Raw genomic sequence first — 19,367 nt, forward strand, 5'->3', positions numbered from 1 at the left:
ATCCATGTCTGTCCCCAAAAAGCAGCAGCAGGTTGTCTGTCTGAAGGAAACGCCCTGCTCTGCTGCTCAGGATTGTTGAAATGAAACATTCCTCGTTATGGATGCAGTGGCTGCTTGGAGCTCTGCTGCCTGTTAGAAACAATCCTCCTTCTTGACAAAAACCACAGAGCAGTCTGGAACAGCGGGGAGTTGAACAGTTTGGGTTGCTAACAACAAAGAAGACTGTGACAGTTGTCTGAGAAACATGATGCCTCTGAATACAAAGCTGTTACAAATGGGTGTCATTTTCAATGTTTTTCATAAGAAAAGACTGTCATTGGTGGAACGCCTTATGCAAAAAAAACAACAAATGATAAAGTTATTCTTAAGTACTCATTCTTTATACGGGTTACTTCAATTATGGATCACAGGAAGCTAGAACCAACTATTATTGGACAAGAGGCAGGTACACCTTGGACAGGTTAGCACCAGTCTATCAAACAACCATTCACGCTCACGTATTCTAAAACACAAATAAGCATAATTTATTTATTCAGCACATTGCAAGCTGACTTTTTCCTACAATAATACGTAGGTTTGTAGTTGTTTGTTGCCATTCATGTCCTCTTTTAATTACTTTATGTCTTCTTAACCAAGTATTTTTTTTCTGCATCCTGTCTGAAATGAAATACTTTCCCTAAATAAATTAAGTTTATTTTCAACTACAAGGCCTGTATATATCGTCTTGATCTCAAAAGACCGCTGATATTTGTAATATTACCAGAGAAGTGTCCGGATCAAGATGTGTCAGAGTAAATTCATGTGGAAAATGTCAATTATCTCCTCCTTAAAGAGAACCACATTACTTTCAGTGAAAACTGGAGGACATGATCCATAAAGACATCCTGTAGGAATTAACGAAGAAGAGCTAGGGATTAGTAAAGCAATGTTTGCTGAGGAACTGTATATAAAGTGGACATGAGCATTTTTTTCTTAACTGAGTTTGGCTGTTATTTTGGTATAAAACCACATATTAGGATTGCCCCAAGCCAAACATTGTCTGTTGGTGGACGTCATGCTGCCTCCTGTGGGGGTCTAGTAAAGATAAAGTCAACTTTTAATGTTTGCATAAGAAAAAAATTCTTCCATGCAGTTTTTGTCTCTTTTGGACAATGATTACAAGAATAAAATTCTTTTAACAAATGATTGAGATAAAAACTAAACATACACAACGATGGTGAAATGGTCCAAATTTAAAACAAAAATTTTAAATCACATCCCCCAACTTTCAATCTGATCTTATCTTTATTTTTACTTGTCTAGAAACTATATCTATTTATTGTTTTTACCATTTAGATTAAAGATATAATACTTGGTGTTCATTTGTAGTTGAATTGATAATAAAAACATGTTTTATTACATTTATAGATACATCATTTATTGGTGCTCTTGTGATTGATGTGACTCTGGGCAAGATGCTGCCCCAACCCTGAAGTAAAACAAAACAAAAGTTAAAAAAAAAAACAAACAAAAAAACTGCTTTATAAAAGAATAATCTTTTTTTTCTTTTATCTCAGCCATGGCAGCCTCCTGCAGCGGAGGCCGTCGAAAATATATTTCCTCACATTGTTGGGTATCATGTTCTCTCTTTGGAAAGATGCAATGCAGTCAGCTTGGAGGACCACTCCCATCTTTCTAGCATTTCCATCCTCCTTTCTCTCCTTAGAGAGCAGCTGCTTGGACTCTCCCTGCCTCACAGCTGCTGGGGAGGAGGAGGAAGATGGGGAGGGGAGAATGTTCTCTCAAAATAACCTGGGTGGCTCCCACGGTTTCTCTCTCATCCCTCTGCCATTCAGATCAACATTTTGGTGTGTTCTGCATCAGATTATGTGAGGCAGATGAGTTTGCCAGGCTGCTGAAACGCGGGATGTGCATCTGCATCTCCTGACATCTCAAATATGTCACAGAAACTGCATTTAAGGCACTTTCAGCTCCTCAAACCGGACAGAACCAGAGGGAGCAGAGTCCAGCCTCTGCTGCTGAACAGCTGAGGAGCTCGCGGAGAGGCAGACATGCGGTCACGTGATCGGCCCATTCAATGACATCATTGCAGAGAATCTAGGACAAAGAGGGAGGAGGAGGAGGAGGAGGAGGAGAGAGGAAGAGCTGGCACGTCAAATGGCAGGCCTCTGCAACATGGATGGTCGCAGACATCATGGTGTCTGTGTGGGAAGACTCTGAAAATGATGAGGGCATCAGAAAGGAGCTTTGTTTAAAACATCGTGCATTTTACTGTGAATGATATAAATTGTAAATTCACGCTGCCATGCAACGAATGAAGCAAGAAAAACAGCTCATAATGAAAATGTAGAAATCTGCAGAAATACGCAAACTTTCACTTTTTTTTTACACTCCGTGATTTCTGTCAGCATTTAACTTATTCCAGGATCATTAAAATCTGATCATCTGATATTGATAAGGTAGAGGTGAGAATCCAGAATCCAGCCTGGCTGCAGATCAGTGCGCAGCATCACCAAATGGCGGCACTTTTTTTCTTTGCGCTGCGGTATAAAATAGGCTGCGCCGCCCTCCCATTCAGCAGTTGTTGCTTCGACCCCGTTGGGTACAATACGCAACGCAAACCCCACGTTTTTACTCAGCCTCTCTCCTTCCATTTCTCCTCCTCTTCTTCCTCTGTGAAGCCCAAACGAAAACATGGTGAGTGAGATTTTATCAGCCGTCTTCTTCAGTGTTTGTTTGCTCTTTTTTTTTTTTTTTTTTTGCGTGAACCAGAGATCCAGTCAGTCAGCAGCTGGTGTCCCTGTGCGTTCCCGGTGATGACAAAGATTTTACAGCTCTACAGAAAGCATGGGGGTATCTTTTCTATGCCTCTCTGTTCTAGAAGCAGTGAGAATGCAATGGAGCCTTGTGGTCTTGCAGAATGTGGTCCAGACCGGTTCTGTTGGGCCAGAATCTGATTGTCATTGTGTCGACACGAGAACAATGCAGCGACTGGTGGCGTCCAGGCGTGCAGATGGAGCATTAAATCTCTGTCTGACACCAAACAACACGTTTAAGCATTTTATTGCTATTTTAAAATAGAATTAAATAAAATATGATTAAATCTGGTTTTCGGAGGTATCTTCCACCTTGTTCCAGGCAGGGAGGGGCAGACTGGGTGGGGATGGATGGAGACTGCTCTCATTTTTAATTCATGGGATGCAGAAAAATATGCATATAATATAATCAGGTGTTTCGATTTTTAAAACAAAACACAGAAAATTTAAATAAATGCTCTTCATTTTTCTCTTATTGGTCCAATTTCTTTAATCAGATTCCAGCCGAGATTTCGCTTTTTGTCTCCTTCCTCCTGCTTCCCAGCATCCGCTGAGCCCCTGCATCCTTAAAGAGAGCAAGTGGAATATTCCAGACTGACAATGCGCACTTGCCTGTGCACGGGCAAATACATTTGCATGGGTGTTACTCCTTGCAAAAGAGGGGTGAGGGTGGGATGAAAAGACAGGAGGACAAAATAGAGTGAAGGAAAGAGGAGTGTTGTGATTGTGCGGGGCTGCTGTCAGGCATTTCTGTCCCCTGCGGGTCGTGGTGCAGGGAGGTGCCTCCTGCTGCACTACTGCTGTGTCGCAGACAGGGGGCGCAATTATTTTCACGTTGCTGTTATTGTGACACATTCTGGAAAATTAGCAAGAATGTTATTAAAACTGCATTTATTCAGAAAATGATTGTTTCTTTGTTTCTTTTCTTTCCCACAGCGTGAGTGTATCTCCATCCACGTTGGCCAGGCTGGTGTCCAGATTGGAAACGCCTGCTGGGAGCTGTACTGCCTGGAACATGGGATCCAGCCTGATGGACAGATGCCCAGCGATAAGACTCTTGGAGGAGGAGATGATTCCTTCAACACCTTCTTCAGTGAAACTGGAGCTGGAAAACACGTCCCCAGGGCAGTTTTTGTGGACCTGGAGCCCACTGTCATCGGTAAGCAGCCTATCTTCTGGCTTAAATTGGAGTGAAATGTTTGGATATTTGTAAACCACTCCTAAATCTACATATTTGATTGATTTCTCTGTTTGCTCCTCTCTTCAGATGAGGTGCGTACTGGAACTTACCGGCAGCTGTTCCACCCTGAGCAGCTGATCACAGGTAAGGAGGATGCTGCCAACAACTACGCCCGTGGACATTACACCATCGGAAAGGAGATCATCGACCTGGTTCTGGACAGGATCCGTAAATTGGTGGGTAAATTGAAAGCAGGCGTTTTCATGCTGAGCGACACGTGAAGAGATGTAACGTTTTCTAACTGGTTTTCCCTCTTTGTTGTCAGGCGGACCAGTGCACCGGGCTCCAGGGCTTCCTGGTTTTCCACAGCTTTGGTGGAGGCACCGGCTCTGGTTTCACATCCCTGCTCATGGAGCGTCTGTCTGTTGACTACGGCAAGAAGTCCAAGCTGGAGTTCTCCATCTACCCTGCCCCTCAGGTGTCCACTGCTGTGGTGGAGCCGTACAACTCCATCCTGACCACCCACACCACCCTGGAGCACTCCGACTGCGCCTTCATGGTGGACAACGAGGCCATCTACGACATCTGCCGCAGGAACCTGGACATTGAGCGTCCCACCTACACCAACCTGAACCGACTGATTAGTCAGATCGTGTCCTCCATCACTGCTTCTCTGCGTTTCGATGGCGCCCTCAACGTTGATCTTACAGAGTTCCAGACCAACTTGGTGCCATATCCCCGTATCCACTTCCCTCTGGCCACCTACGCCCCCGTCATCTCCGCTGAGAAGGCGTACCACGAGCAGCTCTCGGTGGCCGAGATCACCAACGCCTGCTTCGAGCCGGCCAATCAGATGGTGAAATGTGACCCTCGCCACGGCAAGTACATGGCTTGCTGCCTCTTGTTCCGTGGCGACGTGGTGCCCAAAGACGTCAACGCTGCCATTGCCACCATCAAAACCAAGCGCACCATCCAGTTTGTGGACTGGTGTCCTACTGGTTTCAAGGTTGGCATCAACTACCAGCCCCCCACAGTGGTTCCTGGTGGAGACCTGGCCAAGGTCCAGAGGGCAGTGTGCATGCTGAGCAACACCACCGCCATCGCAGAGGCCTGGGCTCGCCTCGACCACAAGTTTGATCTGATGTACGCCAAGAGGGCCTTTGTCCACTGGTATGTAGGTGAGGGTATGGAGGAGGGAGAGTTCTCTGAGGCCAGAGAGGACATGGCAGCTCTGGAGAAGGATTATGAAGAGGTTGGAGTTGACTCCATTGAAGGTGAGGGAGAGGAGGAAGGAGAAGAGTATTAAAGGAACATGAAGGAATCAAACAGGAAATGTTGGTCATTTCAAACTCCTGAAAATGTCAAGTTTGGCTTCGTTCTGAATAAAATTTCTGTGATGTGAAGTTTTTCTGTCTTTTATTCATTACAAATATTAACATATAGGCCTGAATGTTCTTGTTGAACTGTAAATTTCTGAATTTTAGTTTTCAGGATAGTCTGCTAGACTTGGTCAGATTGGGGACTCGGCTCAGTTGTAGGGGGGTGTATCCATGCGGACCAAGATTGTGTTCACGTTGCACTTTGGTCCAACAAGCCAAACCATTCGAATAATCTATCCCCATTCTCATCAAAGGTGGCACTGCACTAGTATTTATGAAAAGAGGACAAGACCGGCATGAAGAAGAAAACCGTTTCTTTCACTTGTGAGTTAAACGTGGAGACGAAACTATTGCAGTTTTGGGTTTTTTATTTTGTCTTATGCAAGTATGCTGCAGAAATACACTGCAACAATGGACGCAGTATGAACAACAGGCGACAGGACACTTAACGCCATGGCTACCCACAATGCAATGCTACATTAAATGCAGGGAGTGACTTTCTTCCTGTATTTGGTTCGCTTGAAACAGACCGAAACCTGTGTTTGTAGGTTTGTAGGCAGACTGGGTCCTTTTCTTTGGGCCGAATCAGATTTCGTTTAGCATATCCACTGTTATCTAAACAAAGCAAACTTTTAGAGCAAATGGACTTGGATTTAAATTTAAAAAAAAGGCTGATGTGAATGTGCCCTTATTCTCTGGACTAGAAGAAGTGAACTGTAAACAATTCTGCAAGGTTTGACAAAGTTTATGGCCTATTTAAGCCTATTTAGTGGTTATAAATAAATTGAGAAATAGTTGCTAAAGCAACTAATGAATAATTATACATATGTCTCGGCTGGAATGTGAATAAGTTTTGAGTCCAGAAGGCAACGAGGCAGTTTGAAATGTTATGAGTCTGATTGCCACGAAGCAAACACATCTTTGTCTCTGGAGAGAGTGAGGGAGGAGTTACTAGGATTCTGATTATTTCTTGAAGAATTTGGTCATTTATGGGGTTTTTTTCTCATCAATTATTTAAACAAATAGTTCAAGCAATAAAATTCAAATAGTTTATTTTAAAAACAACCAGTTTCGTCCAAATTGAACAATTTACATTCAAACTCGTTTACAGAACATACAAAAAGAAGAAAAAAAATTAGTATTTCTAAGACATTATTTCATGATTCAGCCAGATTTCATTCATCTGATTTTTGATTATTACATATTTGTGAAGTTTTTAATCCAAAAGTAAAAGCAAAAGAGAAAATGTTTTTTAAAAAAGTATAAAAAGAGAAAAACATTCCAGGTGTTTGTAATTTTCAGATTAGATGCTTTAAGTCTTCTCGGATTCACTGTAGCCTTTCCTGAAGCAGGGGGCAGTTGTCAATGGCTCCTTTTCTGGTAAGGGAGGTCCAGAACATCGACGGTCCAGAGCAGTTGAGAGCCCGAACTTGCTGATGGCTTTCAGATGCTGAGATGTCCTCTTTCAAAGGACGGTAGGACTTAAAACGCCTTTGGAGAAAATTGAATAATACAGTGACTGTGTGAGAGGACTGAATTATCTTATAATTTACATAGACAGTCCATTCCCGTGCATCCTCTACGTAATTCTGTTAGCTTTCAGAGAGCATGCAGATGCTTACCCATTGTACCAAACGGAGCACTACCACTACAAACCATAGGGGGGCAGCGTAGAGCAGTCTAAATCACTTGCAACCAGCAAAAGGAGTAAAGACAAAGAAGCTGCAATGCATTTGATGGCTGAACAGACCACCACCATCTACTGCACTGCTTCTTTATATGTCTCTCAGAATATACATTCTAATGATCTCCCTTGTTGTCATGTCCAATTCACTGACACTTCCTCAGCTTTATGCAGTAAAGGTCCTTTTACACTACATATCTTAGAATTCGATTGCCTATTCTTGGGGTGGTACCTGGGGGGCCAGTCAGATTTTAAAGGTTTTCTGTGCTGCAGTTTCTTTGTTGAATCAGCCACAGTGTGAATTTGAATAGCCTTTTGTTTATATCAGTTTGCGAGTGTGTGACAGTGCATAATGCAAAAGTGGGTTGCAATACCACGCAGCATCCCAAATGAAAAAGCTGCCCAGTGCAGTTTCTTAGCATCAAGACGCTGCTGGGCAGGGACGGCTCCAGAAGTACACATAACAATGCAGACTGTAAAATCAATCGGGTCTGGAACGTCAAGTTTCAAAGAAAGTTCATAATGCATATTTAATGCTGTATGGAAGTCTTATATGAAGCCTACAGAGTGGTAAACTGAGGTGGTAATCACACTACTCAGCCTCCGTTGTTGGAAGGGAGGATTGGACCAACTCTAAAACCTCAAATCAAACAGAAGCAGAAGCCTGATCGTTACCCTCACAAGGTCACTGCGGGGTCAAGGGAGTTTCTGTATCTAATCTACACATTTCTCATGGACCTGGAAAAGGCTTGCAATGGTGTCTGTAGTGGGATGCTGCAGGAGTATGGGCTGCTAAACTAATCTCGTCTGGCATCATGACAACAGAGGGTCTGACTACTTTGTTATTCAGATGAAATGTGTTCTTCCAAGTGGAGCTTAACAGAAATACCCCCCACCCCACCCCACCCCCACTAACTCATATATACACTGGATATTGATGAGGGGTAACAAGGGAACACGAGGTGAAAAGTAGAAATAAGCAGAGAATAAGGAGAAGAAATACAGACAAAAGGCTTTGCACGTGAAATTTGAATGAAATTTCTAAAGAAAGCAGATACAGTATCTACATTCACAGCTGTAGGTCTTACTTGTAGGAGTAAGCGACTATCCCCACTGCTAGAAGTAGTACCAGGACACCCAGCAGCATGACCACAGGACCAGGGGAGGAAACACCAGAGCCTGAAATGAAGATCTCACTGTCAGTCAGGAGAACGGAGCAGACATGTTAGGAATCTTTATATTGTGGTAAAGTTTCATACCCATGTCAACGTTTACTTTGGCACTGGTGACGGCTAAATTAACATCATTTGACAAGGAAACATTGATGCAGTAGACTCCAGAGTCATTGAGGAAGTGACGCAACACCAGCTGACACTCCTTAGAGGGCTCTACCATGTTGCATGTTGAGTGAATTGGCTTTAAGCACTCTGCATCCAGAATTACACTGCACACCTCACTTGGAAGACTGCAAAATGTAAAAAAAAGAAAAAAAAAAGTTGTGAAATTAACAGTGCTGTGTTAAATGACTTAAAGTATGAGGCAGTAGTGCTCACCTCCCCTGGCAGGTAACAGTGACGTCTAAGACATTGGTGTCCATTCCAGGTGTCGCTACCAAGGTGTTGTCCATCCGCACAATCTTAACTTTTTCAATGCCCTCTGAAAACAAAAAGGCAGATGGAAGAAGAATCATTAATGATCATTTTAAATAGTTTACTTCACTTTTGTAAATGAAAACATCTCTGATGAAAGTGACCCACCAACAACCTCAATGCCAGTACAGAAGGAGCCGTATCTATAGATCACACAGTCATCATCATCAGCACTCCTCTTAGCTACAGCTCGGCCTGTTAGAATCACTGTCCTACGAGTGTCTGGTGGAAGCAAAGCAAGAATTATTATCTTCTTAATAATACCCAGTGACGTTTATGTTGACATAAATAACTAACAGTGTGTTGCACTCATTCAGATTTACACAAACATGCTATTTAGTCTCTTGGCAGATCTACATGCTATTTAGTCCCTCAGCAGATCCACATGCTATTTACAGTGGGGCTCCAAAGTTTGGGCACCCCTGGTAAAAATTCATTTTAATGTGCAAATAAGGAGCTTTAAAAAGATGGAAAATCTCGAAAAGGCATCAAAGTACAGTTTAGACATTCTTATAACATGTCAAAAAAAGTTACATCTTATTTCCATCATTTAAACCTTCAAAATAACAGAAAACAAAATATGGTGTCTGTAAAAGTTTGGGCACCCTGCAGAGTTAGTACCTTGTACGCCCCCAATTTGACAACAGAGACCTGACAGTGTCCTGGATTGTTTACAGTTAGTGTCTGGAAAGACCAGGTGATGTCAATCTCAAAGGTTTTAAATGCTCAGACTCATCTGACCTTACCTCAACAATCGGCACCATGGGTTCCTCTAAGCAGCTGTCAAGAACACTGAAACTGAAAATAGTTGACGCTCACAAAGCAGGAGAAGGGTGTAAGACAATAGCAAAGTGTTTTCAGATGCTAATATCCTCTGTTCCAAATGTAATCAGGAAATGGCAGTCATTGGGAACAGAGGAAGTTAAAGCAAAATCTGGAAGACCAAGAAAAATATCAGACAGAACAGCTTGCAAGATTGTAAGAAAAGCAAGTCAAAACCCAAGTTTGACTGCATGATCCCTCCAGGAAGATCTGGCTGATACTTGAGTTATGGTACACTATTCCACTATAAAGAGGTACTTGTACAAACATGGCCTTCATGGAAGAGTCATCAGAAGGAAACTTCTTTTACATCCTTACCACAAAAATCTGCATTTGAAGTTTGCAAAGGAACATATAGACAAGCCTGATGTATTTTGGAAACAAGTTCTGTGGATTGATGAGGTTAAAATTGAACTTTTTGGCTGGAATGAGCACAGGTACGTTTGGAGAAGAAAGGGCACAGAATTTAATAAAAAGAACTCTATCTAACTGTTAAGCATGGGGGTGGATCAATCATGCTTTGGGGTTGTATGGCAGCCAGTGGCACAGGGAACATGTCACGAGTAGAAGGAAAAATGGATTCAATGGGATTCTAGAAAATTTTGGATACTAACCTAATGCCATCTGTGAAAAAGCTGCAGTTAAAGGGAGGATGGCGTCTACAAATGGATAATGATCCTAAAAACATCTAAAAATCCAGGGTGGATTACATCAAGAGGCATGAACTGAAGGTTTTGCTATGGCCTTCACAATCTCCTGACCTCAGCATAATTGAAAGTCTATGGATAGACCTTAAAAGAGCAGTGCATCACAGATGGTACAGAAATCTCAAAGATCTGGAAGACTTTTGCAAGGAAGAATGGGTGAAGATACCTCAAACAAGATTAGAAAGACTATTGGCTGGCTATGAAAAGTGTTTACAAGCTGTCATACTTGCCAAACAGGGGAATAGAAGGTACTAACTATGCAGGGTGCCCAAACTTTTGCAGAGGCCATTTTTTGTTTTCTGTTATTTTAAAGGTTAAAATGATGGGAATAAGATCAAACTTTTTTTTGACATGTTATAAGAATGTCTAATCTGTAATTTGACGCCTTTTGGAGATGTTCCATCTTTTGTTAGCTTCTTTTTGGCACATTAAAATGAATTTTTACCAGGGGTGCCCAAACTTTGGAGCCCCACTGTAGTCTCCTAGCAGATCCACATGCTATTTAGTCTCCTAGCAGATCCACATGCTATTTAGTCTCCTAGCAGATCCACATGCTATTTATTCTCCTAGCAGATCCACATGCTATTTAGTCTCCTAGCAGATCCACATGCTATTTAGTCTCCTAGCAGATCCACATGCTATTTAGTCTCTCAGCAGATCCACATGCTATTTAGTCCCTCAGCAGATCCACATGCTATTTAGTTTCCTAGCAGATCCACATGCTATTTAGTCTCCTAGCAGATCCACATGCTATTTAGTTTCCTAGCAGATCCACATGCTATTTATTCTCCTAGCAGATCCACATGCTATTTAGTCTCCTAGCAGATCCACATGCTATTTAGTCTCTTAGCAGATCCACATGCTATTTAGTCTCCTAGCAGATCCACATGCTATTTAGTCTCTCAGCAGATCCACATGCTATTTAGTCTCTTAGCAGATCCACATGCTATTTAGTCTCTCAGCAGATCCACATGCTATTTAGTCTCCTAGCAGATCCACATGCTATTTAGTTTCCTAGCAGATCCACATGCTATTTATTCTCCTAGCAGATCCACATGCTATTTAGTCTCCTAGCAGATCCACATGCTATTTAGTCTCTTAGCAGATCCACATGCTATTTAGTCTCCTAGCAGATCCACATGCTATTTAGTCTCTCAGCAGATCCACATGCTATTTAGTCTCTTAGCAGATCCACATGCTATTTAGTCTCTCAGCAGATCCACATGCTATTTAGTCCCTCAGCAGATCCACATGCTATTTAGTCTCCTAGCAGATCCACATGCTATTTAGTTTCCTAGCAGATCCACATGCTATTTATTCTCCTAGCAGATCCACATGCTATTTAGTCTCTCAGCAGATCCACATGCTATTTAAATGGCGGAAATCAGCTGATGTTCTCTGCTGATTGATCTGCCTGCTGCTCAGCATCCATAACAGGAAACATTTGGTGAAATCTGAACATGTGGCTGTTGTAGAATTAATTTATCGTCATTAATCATGATAGTAATCATAATTACCTGCTGCCAGCTTGTTCCTGGTCTGGACAGCAGCCGGCAGCTGGTTAGGGAGGGTGGGAGTCTTTTCCACTGTAAATGTTTCCTGGGCTGACTGAGGCATAGAGGCAGTGGAGGCCTCACCTTCGGCGTTGTCTTCCTCTGTGTCCGACAGAACCAGGTTGACATTCATTCCAGTTGGCTTGGTGGAAAGCAGCAGTGGTGCAGCAGATACCAGTGCAGAAGCTCTCACTTCACAAAGAAAAGATTGTAGAATTAGTTGTTTATCATTGGGGCTGAGAGGCTAAAAACCTTTATTTGAAAACAGACAGAAATAAATATAATGTCGGCTCAACAGCAACATTTTAACTTCATGGAAGCTTCATGGAGGTTTGGTTCTGTTTGTCCAGTTACAAACTACCCTGAAAACATGATTTGTGGGGTTTTTTTGTCATGTATTTCTCTTGAATCATGCTTCAGACCACCTCAACAGCCTCCTTCTCCCTTAATTTTCCACTCACAGAGCATCTGTCTGTCAGATTCTTGCTTATGATTCATATTTGATTCACGTTTACCAGATTTTTTGTGTACAGTATGTCTATGTTCTGTGAAAAATAAAATCCTCCTTATAGGTTCTGTTCTGATTATGGATCAGGGCAAAAAATTCTGCCATGAGACAAAATCTCAACATTAATTTATTCATTTATTCATTTATTAAATCATACGTTTGTTTGTTTGTTTGTTTGTTTGTTCGTTCATTTATTTATTTTCTATACCGCTTAGTCCAATTAAGGATCTGAAGCTGGATCATATCTGATCAATCACCAGGCAAGAGGCAGGTACACCCAGTGCAGATCACCATCCCATCATAAATTCTCAACGTTATAAAAGAAAATGTTCTTTTTGGTTTTTTAAATGATATAAATTAATTTTATTTGGTAATTATTCAAATGTAAAATGATCAGAATGATGCAGGTGATCGGTTTCTTTCATCCCTCTCGGCAGAAACATTGCTTGTTGTTTACTATGAACCACCCAGGTGGTGACCATTTTAATTTACTTACTTTGTGTCTCTGATGTTGTTATTGTGTGTTTTTTTCCCAGCCTGTCTGTATCTTTAAAGGTGCTCCTGATGATTGGCTATCAGGTGTAGCAGCTGGTTGTCAGCTTTTTTGTGTGTTTACAGTGAACAGTTGATGCCATTGCTTTTTCTTTCTTCATTCTGTTTTCTCTTAAGTTTCTTCTCTCCTCTCTTATGTCCCCCACCAACCCCTGTCAGATCCAGCATCAACATATAAATTCAGCACTAGACTTATTTTGGAATAAAAATGGGATTAGAAAGGGAAGTAGGTAATTTTGTGCGTTGTGTTCTCTAAGGAAGCAAACTGTTCCATATTAATGCTTTGAACAAATACATTATGAGGTTTTCCTGCCACTTGGGGACAGTCTCTTAAAATGTTATTGGTCAGGTCTGATGGAAGCTGCAGCGGAAAATTATCTGTTTTCACATGGAGTGAAGGGCTGCACGGTGGCGCAGTGGTTAGCACTGTGGCCTCACAGCAAGAAGGTCACTGGTTCAATCCTTGGCTGGTTTGGTCAGTGGCCTTTCTGTGTGGAGTTTGCATGTTCTCCCTGTGTATGCATGGGTTCTCTCTGAGTACTCCAGCTTCCTCCCACCATCCAAAAACATGCATGTTAGGTTAATTGGTCACTCTGAATTGCCCCTAGGAGTGAGTGTGAGCATGAGTGTGGTTGTTCATCTCTCTGTGTGTGGCCCTGCAATGGACTGGCAAGCTGTCCAGGGTGTACCCTGCCTGTTGCCCAAAGCCAGCTGGTGATACGCTCCAGCTTCCCCACAACCCTGAATTGGAATAAGCAGTTCGGAAAATGAATGAATGAATGAAAGGATTCACATGGAGTGAAATAGGAACAGATTTTGTTTATGCTTTCCATCTGCAATTCTTTGCTTTGTGCCACTTTTGGTACTCCCAGATGCAGCTAAATTTCAACCAATCAGCATTCAAACCATGAAAATTAAAAATAAAATACGTGAATTAGTGGTGTTTGAGGCTAAGACTGATTTTTCTCGATCTGTGGAAAAGTTCATAACTGATCACGACTAAAAAGAGAAAACTGGAGACACGACCATGACAATGAGAAGCAAAATTAAGTTGTTAATCAAACTTTATCCCTCCAAATGTTTCCTTGTCTTCAAACATTCCTCAATTTAAGATGATGCAGATTATTAGATTTTACCTGGCAACCTTAAGAAACTTAAAAAAAAACCTTTTTTAATCTCTACAGCGAGGCTATTCAGCTCGGACCCACGTGAGCCGCAGGCCTGCTGGTTTTCAACTATCCCTGCTTTAAAACACCTGAACAAATGAAATGGATCCAACAGCCAATAAATTATTTGACTCATTAAATTGAGTGAGCTCTGCAGTTGCAGCGATATGTTAAAAACCTGCGGCCCTAGTGGACCCAGTTGAATGGACAAATCGGTAAAGAAAATGGATGAATGAAGGAATGTTGGGTGGCTGGAGGAGGGCAGCGATTTATACCTCATTGCACAAGTTCCATAGGAAATGAATGGAGAAGAAGCCCATAAAGAGTAAATTATCCATCACAATTTACCCCCCAGAGCTCCACAATACTGTTCCTGAGCAACTGCTGATGATATAATGGACAGGGTTCATAGGGCATGAAGATCTAGCAGGTTTTAATGGATCAAACAGGCCATCATGAGCAGTACACAAGCGTTTTTTTTACTGTCCACATGAAGAAGGATTTATAGAAAGATGAGTAAAGGTCCTGGCAACCTGTCCAGCGTGTACCCTGAACAGGTCACCTTACCTGTGGTGGTCCTTACCTGTGGTGGCCTGATCAGCAGGAGGCCCAGGGGCCGTGGTCGGATTATCAGCCGGTTGTTCGCAGGCTTTATCTGGGATGACCGCCTGGATCACCACCTGAGGCTTGTAGGAGCCAGAGCTGATGTAGGTGTGAGTGACTGTTAGCTCTCTGGAAATGAGGGCTCCACTTTCATCCCCAAAGTCCCAGTTGAAGGTGATATCTGCATTACTCAGGTACTCGCTGGGGTCATGCAAGGTGACTGTGAAGGCAATGGCTCTGTTCTGAATGAAGCGCATATCCCCGGCCACAGCATCGTTCACTTGGTCCAGGGAGACGGCGAAGGGGATCTGATCTGAGCAGGACACCAAGTAATGAGACGGCTGAGTAAATGCGTGTTTATTTCATTTTATCAGTCATTCTACCAGTTCAGTACTGGTCAAGGAGTTGTGGGAGTCTTTGATTTGTGCATCCAAACACTTTCCTGCAGTAAAACTAACCTGTGATAGAGAACTGGGTGGAGGCGTATCCCAGAGGAATAAACTTCTCTTTGCTCCGGTAGTGATAGATAACGATATCCATGGTGTACGAGCCCAGAGGGATGTCGTCAGTATCAATGGTCAGGGAGGAAGACGATCCATCTGCGACCTGCCAGTACTGACCTGCCAAATGAGCCCAGTATTCAGCCAACACTGTGCTGGGAAAGTCATTCTCATCCAGTTTGTCATGCTGCGATGTTGCTTGGATACAAGATCAACTTAAGATCAGCGTGAGTCAAATGATTGGATGATGCAGCCTCACTCACCCCAAGTTTTCCACACAAACACATACGCCGGCCTCTGGTCTTTTCCCACTGGTGTCCCATCGGGAAAAACTGCTTCCCAGTCAGTGCTGTGTGGTGGGTATACTAGGTCAGATGCAAAATACCTGGTTCCTGCAAAAGTGAAATGAAAAAAAGTTTTCTGTGTTGTCTTCAAATCCCTGATGTTGAATCAAGCTTGCAGAAAAACCAGTAAGCACCTCTGTGGTTTAGCTAATATGTTAATTCCTGGCAGGGGAGCTGCTAGCCAGCAGGCAGATGCTTGGAGCCTCCCAGTATCAGCCAGGACCTAATGTCTTGCTCATCTTTCATGGTTTGATTCAGTAATCCCTCATCACACACATGAATAATCTGCAGCCACTGCTACCTTGTAGTCACACTAAAGTCCTCTCCTGTGTAAATACTTGTATTTCTTGTGCGGGTGGGAACTTTGTGGGCTTACAGTCACACTGTGAGGACAGAAATTAGATCTCCATGCTGTCATCATGAACATCAGACTGAGACTCAGTGTTGGCGCTGGTTCTGGGTCAGTCCCCAACGAACTGCACTCAAGAACAGATGCTTTTGTTTGTTTTGAAGACTTCATCTTGACAAGGCCGGATTATCCAATGGGCATTATGGGCACAGGTCCAGGGGCCCATGCTCATTTGGGACCCACGTGGGGCCCACGTAGGGCAAACACCAGCAGTTTGGACATGAAACAAAATGTACATAAAACCTAGATAATTAACCCACAGTGCCTAGTGTACTGCTATTGGTACCACTGGCTGAGACATGTTCGAAATCTCGTTTCATAGTGTACCATTTACAATTTTCACCATGTTGTGGTGGGGAAGGGGGGGCCCTGGGATACTCTGGGCCCAGGGGCCTCTGCACTTTTAATCGGCACTGCATCTTGAGCTCCTTCAGACCTTTCAGGTATCATTTCATAGCATGGCTGTTTAAAAACACTCAGATATCCTCTCATCGCTATGCTCTGCTTGGTGGGCATCATCCTGCAGCAGAGCTGAGGCTGCTGATGGTTAGATGGGGGTCTGGAGGGTCATAATGTCTGGACAGCGGATACATATGGTGTGTGAATGAATGAAAAATAAGACGAGACTTCAGGAAAAAAAAAAACTCAGTCATGAGCAGAAAGAGACGCTACAGATCTTTACCTTTCAGCCACATCTTTATCTTGTGTGTGTGTGTGTGTGTGTGTGTGTGTGTGTGTGTGTGTTACCGTTGACTGTGCAGTCTTTGGACCAGACCACGGTTCCATCTGGCTGAACCTTCTGGTTGTGAGGAAACTCCAGCTCGATGGTGAAGGTGACTTTAGCTCCGGTCAGAGTCGGAGAGTCGTTCCCGACGTTGAAGCTCACTCTTCCACCTCCACCAGCAGACAGACACACACGTTACACATCAATCAGTTCCACTAACCAACGAGTGTGTTCTCACAACATGACAACGCACACACCTTTCCAGGCATCTTTGTATCTGGGGTCGCCATCTTTCCAGATCGGGTACATCTTGGTGTTCCATGATGGATAACGAATGAAGCGATTTTTGGGCTCTAAAATATTGAAAACACAAGATGAATGCTGATTTATCAGTAATAATAACGAGTGAAACCCTCTCAGTCACTAGACTGTAATAATCCGATTATAAATTAACTGAAAGTAAAAGATAAAAACACATTACATGAACCAGTTTCTCTCATTAAGCATTAAAATGTCTGAATCTGTCCGTCATTGTTCAAGCTCTAATTCCAGTTTAGCCTTCAGGTACCAATCCCACCCATGTGACGTTAATCTGAGTGTGTGCAGGATTACATCAAAGATCAACTGCATCACACGGCTGAATTAGGATTAAACCCAATCAATGTAATCATGAGTTCAAATGGAATTATTTTCACGCCGTTACAGTTTCTCTGTTAATCAGCTTTGTGTTCACTTTGTTTTGTGTGTTTCAGTCAGGTCTGTCTGCAACAATACTCAAAGGAAAATAGTTATTTAGGTTACTGGATTCGTGAAAATCACCTCTTTCTGATCAGTCCTTCATCCCGAAGCTGAGAGTGAAGAGGGACACGGGAAAATCCCGAATCTTTCAGTCTTATTCAACTCAAAACTTTGGAATAAACCTTGATTTTGTCACTTGAACTCAGATGTAAAAATGGCTCTCCTCAAAGTCTGAACCAGACTAACCATCACAACAGACCTTGCAACGGACTACTCACCTTGCAGATGTAATTAAATGTCCTTCAGGTTATTTATAACCTAAACAAAAAAACTCTTCGGCCCAGTTTGTCATTAGAAATCTCCTAAAAAGACATCTTCAGAGGCAATAAAGATTGTCTCCTTAGTAATCAAGTTAATCTTCAACTTCTTGGGGTCTGGGGGATCTAAAGACATCTAGGAACATCACAGACCTCTGGGGACATGCAGGAACATCTACAGACTTCTGAGGACATGCAGGAACATCTACAGACATCTGAGGACATGCAGGAACATCTACAGACCTCTGAGGACATGCAGGAACATCTACAGACCTCTGAGGACATGCAGGAACATCTACAGACCTCTGGGGACATGCAGGAACATCTACAGACCTCTGGGGACATGCAGGAACATCTACAGACCTCTGGGGACATGCAGGAACATCTACAGAACTCTGGGGACATGCAGGAACATCTACAGAACTCTGGGGACATGCAGGAACATCTACAGACATCTGAGGACATGCAGGAACATCTACAGAACTCTGGGGACATGCAGGAACATCTACAGACTTCTGAGGACATGCAGGAACATCTACAGACATCTGAGGACATGCAGGAACATCTACAGACATCTGAGGACATGCAGGAACATCTACAGACTTCTGAGGACATGCAGGAACATCTACAGACTTCTGAGGACATGCAGGAACATCTACAGACATCTGAGGACATGCAGGAACATCTACAGACTTCTGAGGACATGCAGGAACATCTACAGACATCTGAGGACATGCAGGAACATCTACAGACTTCTGAGGACATGCAGGAACATCTACAGACTTCTGAGGACATGCAGGAACATCTACAGACATCTGAGGACATGCAGGAACATCTACAGACTTCTGAGGACATGCAGGAACATCTACAGACATCTGAGGACATGCAGGAACATCTACAGACCTCTGAGGACATGCAGGAACATCTACAGAACTCTGAGGACATGCAGGAACATCTACAGACATCTGAGGACATGCAGGAACATCTACAGACTTCTGAGGACATGCAGGAACATCTACAGACTTCTGAGGACATGCAGGAACATCTACAGACATCTGAGGACATGCAGGAACATCTACAGACATCTGAGGACATGCAGGAACATCTACAGACATCTGAGGACATGCAGGAACATCTACAGACTTCTGGGGACATGCAGGAACATCTTGGAGCCTCAGATCAGATTGTCGGGGTAAGAATTGTCATGTCTGTTACCCTGCCTGAGTAATTTACTTTACATCAGAGGACCCCCTGCCTTCTCCAACTTTGTGCTTTTTCATTGTGTTCAGTATTAAAATAAATCGTATCATGGGAGCTACTTACTTGCGACAGCTTGTGAAGCTGCTGCCAGCAGCACCAGCAGCATGATGGACGTCCTCATGGTGGCTGCGCCTCCTTGGTAAATGTCCCTTTAGTGAGCAGTAGGTGTCAGAGAACAACATTTATAAGCAAACTGGTCTTTTATCTGCAGAGACGCCACCCTCCTGCTGGCTGGCCCTCCTCCAGGAACCTGGTTTCCGTCCAGTACCAGCAGATCTGTGGGATTACAGTTGTACAGTCGACAATATGCCCAATAATCCCGCAAGAAACCCCACTGGAACTCAGGAGGAAATCAGACTGAGACAGCAGGAGTCAGACACCTTCTGTTTATTTATTTATTTATTTATATTTATCTGAAAAGACAATCAAACTCTGCTTGGGTATTTCTTCTCTTTC

The 19,367-nt window shown here is 43.0% G+C and overlaps 2 protein-coding genes across 2 annotated transcripts; one reads left to right on the top strand and one right to left on the bottom strand.

Moving 5' to 3' along the window:
• Window positions 1–2,590: 2,590 nt before the first annotated feature.
• LOC306754985 (tubulin alpha-1B chain) lies at window positions 2,591–5,302 on the top strand (the record flags this gene model as incomplete). Its single annotated transcript, XM_079239181.1, has 4 exons — window positions 2,591–2,697; window positions 3,753–3,975; window positions 4,084–4,232; window positions 4,322–5,302. Exons 1-4 carry the CDS (start codon window positions 2,695–2,697, stop codon window positions 5,300–5,302), a joined length of 1,356 nt encoding a protein of 451 aa, XP_079095307.1. The 5' UTR covers window positions 2,591–2,694.
• Window positions 5,303–6,703: 1,401 nt separating this feature from the next.
• Window positions 6,704–19,032, bottom strand: pmelb (premelanosome protein b; the record flags this gene model as incomplete). The annotated part of the gene is made up of 12 exons (XM_079239722.1): window positions 6,704–6,866; window positions 8,148–8,238; window positions 8,319–8,524; window positions 8,613–8,715; window positions 8,817–8,930; window positions 11,755–11,982; window positions 14,600–14,932; window positions 15,078–15,239; window positions 15,383–15,511; window positions 16,620–16,766; window positions 16,854–16,949; window positions 18,975–19,032. The coding sequence occupies 12 exons, from the start codon at window positions 19,030–19,032 to the stop codon at window positions 6,704–6,706; spliced, it is 1,830 nt and encodes a 609-aa protein (XP_079095848.1).
• Between the last annotated feature and the right edge of the window lie 335 nt (window positions 19,033–19,367).

The sequence above is a fragment of the Telmatherina bonti genome, assembly GCF_933228915.1.
Source record: "Telmatherina bonti genome assembly, chromosome: 4".
NCBI classification, from domain to species: Eukaryota; Metazoa; Chordata; class Actinopteri; order Atheriniformes; family Telmatherinidae; genus Telmatherina; species Telmatherina bonti.